The sequence below is a fragment of the Orycteropus afer genome, unplaced genomic scaffold (genome assembly GCF_000298275.1).
Source record: "Orycteropus afer afer isolate SDZICR_OR568_19922 unplaced genomic scaffold, OryAfe1.0 scaffold00095, whole genome shotgun sequence".
Classification (NCBI taxonomy): Eukaryota; Metazoa; Chordata; class Mammalia; order Tubulidentata; family Orycteropodidae; genus Orycteropus; species Orycteropus afer.
This window is the reverse complement of record NW_006921682.1, coordinates 8,226,076-8,238,746: the sequence shown is the minus strand read 5'-3', so window position 1 is coordinate 8,238,746 and position 12,671 is coordinate 8,226,076. Positions and strand designations below refer to the sequence as shown.

The 12,671-nt window shown below is 38.2% G+C and overlaps 1 protein-coding gene across 1 annotated transcript in view; it reads left to right on the top strand.

Moving 5' to 3' along the window:
* Positions 1 to 11,060: 11,060 nt before the first annotated feature.
* The window catches only part of DCTN6 (dynactin subunit 6), a 50,337-nt gene continuing 48,726 nt past the window's right edge, over positions 11,061 to 12,671 (top strand). Inside the window, exons 1-2 of the mRNA XM_007942706.1 lie at positions 11,061 to 11,111; positions 12,106 to 12,191. Of these exons, the coding sequence (XP_007940897.1) occupies positions 11,061 to 11,111; positions 12,106 to 12,191 (137 nt within the window). The remainder of the gene's footprint in view (positions 11,112 to 12,105; positions 12,192 to 12,671) is intronic.

Genomic DNA, 12,671 nt, shown 5'->3' with positions numbered 1-12,671 from the left:
CCTCACTCCCTTGGCCTGGTGCGCCCTGTTCCTCTCCCTCTTGGGCATGGCAGCCCTGCCCTCTCTCTCTTGGGCAGCAGCTGTGGCTCCATCCCACTAGTTCACATGAACGAGAAGCCCCACACTCCAGAACCAAGTTGGTGAAGGTCTGGCTCTGAAACCTAGGGAGCTGTGGTGGTTCCACCCCCAAAGGCCATGGTCCTACCCTTTCAGGCTGAGGCAGCTCTGCTTCCGTTTTGTGGTCTCTCTGCTTCTGCCGATTAATGCCAAAGGCAACCCAATCTGCTGGAAATCGTCCTGCCCCAAAAGCATTCAGCTTTCTTGCTCCATGGGCCAGCCAACCTGCTACTCCATTTCATGCTGGTCTCTTTCACCATTTAACACCTGAAGGCAGCCCACTCCGCCAGGAAGCCGCCATACCCAATGGCACCCAGCTTTCTCCTCCGTGGGCTGGTGAGCCTGTTGCTATTGAATGCTGTTCTCTGGGCTCTGCTACTGCCATTTCTCATGCTGGTCTCTTGGCTCTGCTCCTGCTGTCTCTTATGCCGGTATCTTGACTCTGCTACTGCTGTCTTTCACGCTGGTCTCTGCCGGTATCTGCCAGTCTCTTGGCTCTGCTCCTGCTGTCTCTCATGCTGCATGCCAGGGTCTTCTGCTAGGGTACAAACATAACCACCACAGATACAAACCTGACACACTCAAAAACCAAATGCACTGTCATCAAGTAGATTGCAACTCATATAGACCCTATGGGATAGAATAGAAGTGCCCCGTAGGGTTTCCAAAGATGTAAATCTTCGCAGAAGCAGACTGCCTCATCTTTCTCCTGTAGAGCTGCTGGTGGGTTTGAACCACCGGCCTTTTGATGAATGCTTTAACCACTGTACCACCAGAATTCTTACCTTTCCTTAATTAATTAGTAAAATATTTATTGTGATTTGGGTGAAAGTTTACAGAGTAAATTCATTTTCCATACACCAGTTCATGCATGTTTTATTTCATGACATTGACAGCAATTCCCCATAATTTAACAGCTCTGTTCCCACTTACTCCCTGTAGTTACCTCTTCACTGTGTCCTTGTTTCCTATGCATTCCTGCTCCCCCCACCCCCCACTATCTCCTGTGCAAATACTGCCCTTCTGTTCTCTCACAATTGATTGCTTTAAGGAGTGTATCTACCTGATGTAAATGCTCACCCCATTTGCTTGTCTATTGTTTGCTGGGACACACAGATGTAGTTTCAGTTGTGGCTGGAAAGGGTAACTAGGACCATGATCCTGGAAGTCTCACCAGGCTATATCTGACCAGTAGACCTGGTCTTTTCTTTCTTTCTTCTTTTTTTTTTTTTTTTTTTAGTTTTGTTCCACTTTGTCCTCCCACTCTTAAGAGATCTTAGATAGATCTCTTGCACTGATCCCTTTCTGAGTGGTTGGCATTGGTAGCTGGGCACCATCTAGTTCTTCTGGGCTCATGGTTACATAGGCTGAGGATCGTCTACTAGTCCCCTGGAGTAATTGTTTCCATGCATCTTTGGTTTTCTTCATTCTTCTTTGTCCTGGATGAGGGGAGACCCATTATTGCATCTAGATGGCTGCTTGCAAGCTTTTAAGACCCCAGTTGCTACTCACCCAAGTAGGATGTAGAACAATGTTATTGTGTAGTATATTATGCTTATTAAGCTTGATGTCCCCTGCCACCATGGTGCCAAGCTCACAGGTCCAACTACTCACTCCCACAGGGTGGTTGGCTTTGACCAAGAAGTTATAACTTTACCCCTTGTTAGCTCTATTATATATTTGGCATTCTTACAGCACATACAAATATATATGTAGAATTATTGTCTGCCAGTCTTATATATGGCCATGTGTATATTCCCTTTTGCCCAATCATACCTGATCATTCAGCCTGTTTACCTATCTATTTACCCATAGATTAATGTTTTTTATCACTGACAATGCTGTATTGTATATATAAAAGGGTTTATCTTTGTTGTCTATACCTCTTGTGTATGTACCTCCCTGTATATTCCTCTTCCTCAATACCACCATGTTGATCACTCAGTTTTGGTACATTGCCCTTCCCTTCACCCAAGTCAATACTTGCGTCTACCTATGTAGCAGTGTTCACTCTCCTCTTCACCCACCTCTGGTCATCAACAAAAAAGTTTCCTTCCAGATAAAAACCTTTCCTTGACTTTTCACAATAGTGGACTAATATAATATTTGCCCTTCTGTGACTGACTTATTTCACTCAGCATAATGTTGTTAAAGTTCATCCACATTATGTGGCGTTTAACCGATTTCTACATTATTTTTCAGTGTCGCATAATATTCTATTATGTGTGTGTGTACCGTAGCTTCGTTATCTATTCTTCTGTTTATGGGCAGTTAGGTTGTTTCCATCTCTTTGCCATTGTGAATAGTGCTGTGATGAACATAAGTGTACATGTATCTATTTGTGTCCTGATTCTCACTTCTTTAGATTATATACCTAGTAATGGGATTGCTGGATCAAATGGTATTTCTATTTCCAACTTCTTAAGGAATCATCATACTGATTTCCACAGTGGTTGTATCCTTTCTTTATTTTAAACCATGAACTATCCCTTTGTTCTGCTTGAATGACTGCCTTTAGTCTATGTACTGGTTCCTCATGAGCACTATTAAGTGGTCTGGAATTCCTGTTCTTTGCAGTGTTACCCATAAATTATTATAATCACACAGTCAAATGCCTTTGTATAGTCAGTAAAACACAGGTAAATATCTCGATGGTATTCTTTGCTTTCAGCCAAGATCCATCTGATATCCACATCTTCTTCTGAATCCAGCTTGCATTTCTGGAAGTTCCCTGTCAATATACTGCTGCAACTGGTTTTGAATTAGCCAATTTTTACTTTCATGTGATACTAATGATATTGTTAGATAATTTCCGCACCAGGTCTCCTTTGTTTGCAATGGGCACAAATACGGATGGCTTCCAGGCATTTGGCCAGGAAGCTGTCTTCCAAGTTTCTTGGCGTAAATGAGTAAGCACCCCCTATGCTGCATCTGTTTGTTAAAACTTCATAATTGGTATTCCATCAATTTCTGGAATCTTGTTTTTCACCAGTTCTTTCATTGCTGCTTTGCCTTTTTCCTTCAATACTATTCGTTCTTGACCATGTACTACCTTGTTCTTTAACTTACAGCAATCCCTTTCCAGTGCCTGGGTTTCTTGCAGTAATTGCAATTACCGATTTAGTGCCTCCAAAGGGCTTGGATTTACTTTGTTGGTTGGGAGATGGTAATTGTAGTTGTAAGGCCATTAATTTATTTACCCTGGAGGTTTGTTCAGTCTCCAAGGTCTGAGAAAGTTCATGAGCCAAATTGGCTAGTCGACAGTGGGAGATGCTTTCCAGTCTAGCTGATGATGCCTTTTTACTAAGGCTTACAGTTCAGGTTTGAGGCCAGATATGAACACTGCATTAAAAGCTCCTGTAGCCCCTGGGAATAATGGATTAAACCCAGAGTGTTCATAAAATTTTTAAAATAATCTGGTCTGGTAGTCAAGAGTGAATTTGGTGTGGGAAAGCCTTTGGAATGGCTTCTAGCCATCTTTTACTCATAGCCTGAGAATTTTCTAACACTTAGGCAACTGTTCCTAGACAATTTTTGGGATCTCTCCATTTAGCCTCTTCTGACCACAATTGGGTCTCCTCTGGCGCAGTCACCATATGGACTGGTTGATATAATCAGGGAGTCCAGGCTGATAAGCTTCAACAAGAATTTTAAATTCCTCAGCAGATTTGTAAAGATCCTCCCACAATTTTGGGAAATCTTTAGCAATTTTACATTATTCTGAGCATGTCCAAGGGGCAAAAGTAATGTGAGGAGGATCCTTAGTATCTGCATTGGGACAGATTTTAAAAGACATTTTGAGGATGACTTTTATGTTCTCAGTAGGTTTATTAGGAGAAAAGGGGAATTTAGACATAGTATTATCAGAAGAATAAGAAAGAGTAAGATATAGAGGAATTGCTGCTAGAGGGGCAGGTGGAACAGTTGCACAGCTCTGACATTTTAGTTCCTTCTTTTGTTCATTTAATTTAGAAACAGTATCCTGCACAGAATCAGTTTTACTCTCATTACATCTTCTGAAAGCTTCAAAATACCAATTAAAATAGTCCCATTATTTCTGCTTACTTCAGGAGGCTTTGTTCTAATAAACTGGGCAGAAACCTAATTTAGATAGTTCAAAATAACCCCAGAGTGATCACATATTTTCCAGACTGTCCTAGATAAGGCTGTGCCAAACAGGTAGGTACAAACAAGTAGCAGAGCCATAGTGCTTGTCCCTATATTGGGCAGGAGTCCTAAAAGGAAATTGCATTGCCCCCTAGTTATGGCTTTTCCCATTTTCAGAAGTTTGATTTTGTTCAAATTTTAGGACGCTTAGACTTTGGTAGCATAGTGCCTAAAGGCACTTGACTGCTACCCAGAAGACTGGCAATTCAAACCCACCAGCCACTCCTCAGAAGGAAGGTTGGGCAATCTACTTCCGTAGTGATATCGCCTAGGAAACCCAAGGAGGGGTCACTATGAGTAAGGTCTGACTCGATGGCACATAACAACAACAGACTCAGAAAAATCCTGATGGAGAACTCTGCAGGGTTTGGATAATGTATTGTTTAAACCAGTGCTGCTATGGAGCACAGGTGGTGTTCTGTGCCCAGCAGGCAGCCTCATGTTTCTGGCCTGTCTTATCTTGTCATAGGAGTCTTTAACCATTCTGTGGCTGGTAACTGCCCTACTGGTTCTTAAATGATCAACTTGTACCCTTGGTTTCTTGCAGCTCAGAGAGCCTGAGATTCTACAAACTCAAAACTTCTAGGACAGTGAAAACTCAAAACCTCTATTACTGCCACTAGCAGAAGTCACCTCTTGCCAGAACAAAATGAAACCAGATTTTTCAATAAATCTCAGAGAGCTAATCACAAGGAAGCGGACTTCAGAATTTGAGAGGTTGTTTACCTGACAGTGACTCCTGAGAGTCTTTGGAGATGGATGAGCTCCAAGGGGTCATGCTGGTACCAAACCTTCCAGGTCCCAACTTCTTGGAGTTGCAGAAGATAATGAACTTTTAAATCCCCACAATTCTGACACCAACAAATGTCAAAGAATTTTATTGAGGGAACAAAAAACCAATTGAGTTGGGGAAAACGTAGAGTCCATGAAATGAACTTCAGCAAATGGAATTTTTCACAGGGTTTAAGTACAGAAAATTTAGGAACTTACAAGGAAAAATTCTGATTAGTGGACATTTACAAAATCATGCTTTAACAGTCACAGGAAAATTATGAGACTCTTATGCATTGTTTTGTTAATCACAGCTTGAATTAGTTTAGCATCTTGTTAATCTATGGATATATTGGGGCCAGCTTGAGTAAACTTTCTTCCTGAGGACATGCTGTGAGAAGAAGGGAGAGGAGCCCACAGGCTTGCTGAAGTATTATAGCTAGGTAACTTTTGAGAGTCAGCTGAGAATGAGTAGTAAGCACAAGATGGAGTTTGGCCTACATGCCTCTTTTGCCAAACACCTAGATTTTTTGGGATCTCTCACAAAGATAAGGCGCCCTGGTGGCATAGTGCCTAAGGCATTTGACTGCTAACCAGAAGGTTGGTGGTTCAAACCCACCAGCCACTCCACAGAAGGAAGACTAGGCAATCTACTTCCATGAAGACTTACCATCATGGTTGCTATGAGTTGGAATTGATTCTATAGCAGTGGGTTTTAACAAAGATAGAAGAGCTCTCCTGACATAGTTGTTAAAGCATTTGGCTGCTAACCAAAAAGGTAAGCTATTCTTTGGGAGAAAGATGAGGCAGTCTGCTTCTGTAAAGATTTATAGCCTTGGAAACCCTAGGGAGCAGTTCTGCTCTGTCATATAGTGTTGCTATGAGTCAGAATTGACTTGGTGGCAGTGTTTTTTTTCCCACAGAAATAAGATTTTTTCCTATGTAGGCAGGTATTCTCTTTCTTTTAAACTAAAGAGGAACATCTCCAAATTTTATGTACAGTATATATTAACATACAGTGGAGATGAAGGTATTGTTGACTTACCTTAATAGTTGAGCTTTCGGCCAAGCCTTCCCATTCCAGCCACCTGCTGTCTTCCAATGTGGCACCACTTCACGGTGCATTGGAGTCTACATGGAGATGTTTGGACCACGTTTTAGTTGCTTTAGTAGTGAATTTATTTTATGCCTCACGTAGAAGTGATTATGACACAAACACTACCTGAGACGTCTTCTCCCTTGGACATAAAACTAAAGGAGTATTTGTGAGTTTCTCCTACCCTCACTTGCCCAGGGCAAATTAAATGTTAGATAATGGTCTTTTCACAAAATATATTAGTGAGGAGGGAAGCTGAGGGAATGAAAACTATGGTCTAAAATAAGGCATTTTATATATTAACTAATTTGACCAGCGCTTAATAAAAATGCATATTTTAACTCACAAAACCCACTTTAAATTAAAAGAATCAGAGAAATGGCATTACAAATGGTAATACATTCAAGGAAGGTATCACTGAGTTATCTCAAGAAAAATATCCATAATAACAGGATGATTGCTATCAGGACAGTGATTCCCAGGCATGAACTTCAAGAAATTTATAGTCTCTGAGCTCATTTTCCTCATTTATAAAATGAGAGACTTGTACCAGGTGATTTTCTACTTTCTTACTCTGCTTCATCTGACTAAAGTTTTTCTTTCTTCTTCTACTCAGTAGGAAAGTTACATATTTTCTATGATTTTAGCAGTCTATGACATGCAGCAGTCCAGATGGATCATTTTTAGGACTTCATTGACTTGTGCCTTGCAGAAAGTTATTGCCTGATAGAGTGTTGGAAACATACAGCAGTGTCTAATCCTGCAGCCATTTCTAGAAGATAGACTCAGATTACTAGTTTTCTTTTTTGTTTGATATATATATAATTTTTTAAATTTGAAGCTTTAAATATACTTTAAAAAACTGTGATAGGAAGGTTTGTTCACTGAAATTTGTAGAAAAAACTTTGTATAAATATCTTTTTTTAGTTCTTCATATCAGTAGACAAGACTACTTTTAAAAATAAATAGTTTGGATGTTACTTTGACTTGTGTATTAGGAAATATTTGGGGAGGATTCTGGAACATAAATGATGAACAGTTGTGTTAAAGAGTTTGTACCCTGCTGATTCTCAGAGCTATATTTCCCCTCTAGAACTCTCTGAGCTCCAGCTCTGTATTTTCAATTACTTACTGGGTATTTCTCCTGAAATGTTGTTGTTAGGTGTTGTTGAGTGGGCTATTCATGGCAGCCCTCCATACAATAGAATGAAACATTGTCTACTCCTGTGCCATCTTCACATTCCTTGCTGTGCTTGAGCTCTTTGTTGCATCTACTGTATCAATCCATCTCATTAAGGTCTTCATCTTTTTTGCTGACCCTCTACTTTACCGAGCATGATGATATCCTTTTTCAGGGTCTGACAGTGTGATTAAAGTAGGTGAGACAAAGTCTGGCCATTCTTGCTTCCAAGCAGCATTCCAGCTGCACTTCGTCCAGGACAGATTTGTTCATTCTTCTGGCAGTCCATTATATTTTCAGTATTCTTTTCCAACACCACAATTCAAAGGCATCAACTCTTCTTTGGTCTTCCTTATTCATTGTCGAGTTTTCACATGCATATGAAGTGACTAAAGATACCGTGGCTTAGGTCACGTACATCTCAGTTTTCAAAGTGACATCTTTGCTCCTTAACAGTTTTAAAGAGGTCTCTTGTAGCACATTTGCCCAGTGCAGTACAGTGTCTGATTTCTTGACTGCTGCTTCCATGGCTGTTGATTGTGAATCAAAGTAAAATAAAATCTCTGACAATTTCAATCTTCTCTCCATTTATCATGATGTTGCTTATTGGTCCAGTTGTAAGGATTTTTGTTTTCTCTATGTTGAGGTGTAATCATACTGCAGACTGTGATCTTTGGTCATAGTCTTTGATCTTCATCAGTGTTTCAAGTCCTGTTCACTTTCAGCAAGCAAGGTTGTGTCATCTATATATTGCAGGTTGTTAATGAGTCTTCCTCCAATCCTGATAATGCATTCTTCTTCATATAGTCCCGTTTCTCAGATTATTTGCTCAGCATACAGATGGAATAAGTATGGAGAAAGGATACAACCCTGACACACACCCTTCCTTATTTTATACCATTCAGCATCCCCTTGTTCTGTTTGAATGACAGCCTTTTGGTCTATGTACAGGCTCCTCATGAGCATAATTAAGAATTCTGGAATTCCCATTCTTCACAATGTTACCCATAATTTGTTATGATCTACGCAGTTGTATGCCTTTGTACAGTCATCAAAACACAGGTAAACACCTTCCTGGTATTCTTCCTTTCAGCCAAGATCCATCTGACATCAGCATAGTGTCCTTTGTTCCCCACCCTGTGCCATCCTCCCAATCATTACTATGTTTGAGCTCATTGTAACAGCCACTGTGTCAGTCCATTTCATTGAAGGTCTTTCTCTTTTTCGCTAACCCTCGTCTTCACCATGCATGATGTCCTTCTCCAGGAACCAGTCCCTCCTGATAACATGTCCGAAGTACATAAGATGAAGTCTTGGCATCCTTGATTCTAAGGAGCATACTAGCTGTACTTCTTCCATGACAGATTTGTTTTGGCAGTCTATGATATATTTGGTATTCTTTGCCAACTCCATAATTAAAAGGCATCCATTCTTCTTCATTCTTCCTTATTCATTGTCCAGCTTTTCCCTGTGTATGAAGTGATTGAAAATATCGTGGCTTGGGTCAGGTGCACTTTAGTCCTCAAAATGACATCTTTGCGTTTTAACACTTTAAAAAGGTATTTTGCAGCAGATTTGCCCAGTGCAGTATATCATTTGGTTTCTTGACAGCTGCTTCTATGTGAATCCAAGTAAAATGAAATCCTTGATAACTTTAATATGTTCTCTACTTATCGTTATGTTGCTTATTGGTCTAACTGTGAGGATTTTTATTTTCTTTATGTTGAGGTATAATACTGAAGGCTGTAGTCTTTGATCTTCATCAGTAAGAGTACTCTTCACTTTCAGCAAACAAGTTTGTGTCATCTGCATATCTGAAGTTGTTGATGAATCTTCTGCCAATCCTGATACTATGTTCCTGGTATAGTTCAGCTTCTCAGATTATTTACTCAGCATGCAGGTTGAATAAGTATGGTGAAAGAATGCAACCCTGACACACACCTTTCCTGACTGTAAACCATGCAGTATCCCCTTGTTCTGTTTGAGTCACTGCCTCTTGGTCTATGTACAGGTTCCTCATGAGCACAATTAAATGTTCTGGAATTCCTGTTCTTCTCAGTGTTACTCATAATTGTTGTGATCTACACAGTTAAATGCCTTTGCATAGTCAATAAAACACAGGTAAACATCTTCCTGGTATTCTTTGCTTTTAGCCAAGTTCCATCTGAGATCAGCTATGATATTCCTTGTTCCACATCCTCTTCTGAATCCAGTTTGAATTTTTATTAGCTCTCCGGCAGTATACTGCTACAATTGTTTTTAATTATCTTCAGCAAAATTTTACAATATTAATAATATTGTTCGATCATTTACTCATTCTATTGGATCACCTTTCTTTGGAATGGGGACATTGGTGGTAGCAGGTTATTTATTTGAAGATTTAAGATAATGAGAAATGGATACTACTAGTAATAATTTTATTCTTGGTTAAAAATGGTTGTTGCTGAAACAATGGAAAAAAATATTATAAAAGAAAGAAACTAATCTGGAAGGGAAACTAAGCAGTCTAAAAATTGTTAAATGATATTTAAGAGTTTCAAGAGAGTATAGCTAAAGTAAATAAAACTAAAGGGAGAATAAACTTGTAGAGATAATGATTTGAGGGGCCAGTTTAAGGAAAGAGAGATAAAGATTCAATATTAGGAATGCTGTCCTGCTATGGAAATATATCCATAATTCGTTTTGGTGTCCTGGTCTTAAGAAAGTTTTATTTATCCGTTTTTTTCTATTTTTCATTTATTTAATAGGAAATACCATTAGGTCATTGAAAATACAAATGATTAAAAAAATGATATATAAGGAAAATATCTTCCTGCTCCCCTCTCTGAAAGCAATCAATATTATTAGTTTCTTATCTGTTCTTACGGGAGCTCTGGTGGCATAGTGCCTGAAGCATTTGACTGCTAACCAGCAGGCTGGCAGTTTAAACCCACTAGCCACTCCCTGAGAGGAAGGTTGGGCAATCTACTTCCGTAGCGATACTGCCTTGGAAACCCAAGGAGGGGTCACTATGAGTTGGATACGACTCCATGGCAATGGTTGCATTGCTTTGATCTGTTCTTACAGAGATGTTTTATGAATATATTCAAGCAAATACTAGTAAATACAAATAAATAACTCCCTGTTGAGCAGTTATGTACTAGTACGCTATACCGGTTTCACCTGTTGAAAGTTATGCTCAAATCTGTATCATAAAAATTGAATGTGCTAAACACTTAAATATTTTATCAGGATTTTATCCATTTCCTATTAAAGGATATAGTTCATGTAAAGAAAATTTGCAGTCACCATTGAGGACACATTTAACATAACATCAGGAATCTGTTTCACAAAAAAGTATTTAAAAAAAATCAAGACTGTAATAGTGATTTTGTAATAGTGATTTTTTTTTAATTGAAGAAGTATGAAAAAAGGACATGAAATACAAATAGAAGTAGTAGTAAAAATTTTTCTTCTATCTACTTTAAGTTAGAAATAAGCATTTTTCATTTGTGGATATTTAAGATTTTAATAATTTATTTAAAAGGAAAACTTCATGGCGTAGAAGATAGTTTCATGAATTTTTTTTATCTTATGGAGCTAGAATGCTTTCCCCTGAGATTGGAGACAAACCAAGGATGTCTACTCTCACCACTTCAAATTAACATCATACTGGAAATCTTAGCCAGGGTAATATGGCAACAGCTACAAAAAATAATAGGCACACAGATTGGAAAAGAAGAAATAAAAATGTCTCCATTCACAGATGATGTGATTATTTATGTGGAAAAATCCCAAAGAATCTAGAAACAAGCTAAAGCTACTTGAACTAAATGGATTTAATAAGGTTACAGGATACGAGGTCGAAATTATTATTTATACAGATTGTTATTATACAGAATTATTGTATTTCTGTTTATTAGCAATGAAGAACTAGAATTTAAAAAATCCAGACAGAATTATAAAGAAAAAATATCCAAGATGGTATTGTTATTTCATAGAAGCTTAGTGTGGATTTCACACCATGAACAATATCATTACTGTTAAGAAAAATTCTTTACTTAAAGAGAACAGGTTACCCAATGACTATCAATTTTTCTTTCATGTTTTTCATGCCTAATTTTCCTTGAGCTAGATCACAAACTTGCCTTCAAGGACATAACTATCAACTTTACCGGGAAGTCATTTAATTCAGTTCCTCATGACAGGTAGTGGCTTAGCTAGGGGCAGTGTTTATCTAGAAATCCTTGTGTCAAAAATAATCAGCAAACAATTTGGAGATTATTAGTCTTTTGAACAATTTGCACTATAATTTAAACACTCGATAACAGTTTCATAATATATATAGTTAAAGAATAAATTGGAATATTTGTATACTTTTATAGCTACATTAATTTCTAAATGAGTATTACCTTGCTGGTTGTTAAATATTTTGAATATACTGTACATTCTTCTTTTCCCTTTTTACATAAATAGTGACATGTTATATACTGTTCATTTTCTGTGCTTTGCTGTTTTTAATTTAACAGTATAGCTTAGAGATCATTCCAAAATATTTATGTAAAGCAATTAATTCTTTTTTATGATGGTGTTTTAGTCTACTACTTACTATTAGGTCAGTTCTAACTCATGACAGCCATGTGTATCAGAGTAGAACTGTGCTTCATAAAGCTTTCAATGGCTGATTTTTCCGAAGTAGATCGCCAGACCTTTCTTCCAAGGTAGACTCGAACCTCCAGCCTTTCAGTTAACAGTCAAGTGTATTACCCATCGTAATTGTTGCCTTTTTCTTCACAGTGTGAAGATTGCTCCTGGAGCAGTTGTGTGTGTAGAAAGTGAAATCAGAGGAGATGTTACTATAGGTAAGAAAACAGTATATTGGTGTTGTTTCTCAAGAATTGATGTGATTTAGTTTATTTCAGTGCTTTGCAATTAGGTATTGCCTTCTTTGTTTATCTATTTCACTGATGTCCTAATTTTATTGCCAAAACAATGTATTTTCTCCATAACTGTTTAACATTTCTAAAAGAATATAGTATAATGGAATCTATATTTAAACTACTATCTGATACATTAATGAGGCAATATAACAAAATCATTCATTTATTCAAGAGATAACTATTGTTATCTGCTATGTGCCAGGCACTGTGTTAGCTCTAAAGATCCACTAGTGAACACAGCAGACAGAGTACTGCCTTTGTGGAGCTTACATTCTGTTGGGCAGTCATTAAGAGTATGGACCATTGAGGCTAGCAGACCTGTGTTAGGATCCTTGTTTCTTACCTTCTGGGTTACCCTAACCTTCATTTTTCCCATCTGTAATTGTGTATATCAGGATTAGGTTTAGTTGCATGTAGTGGT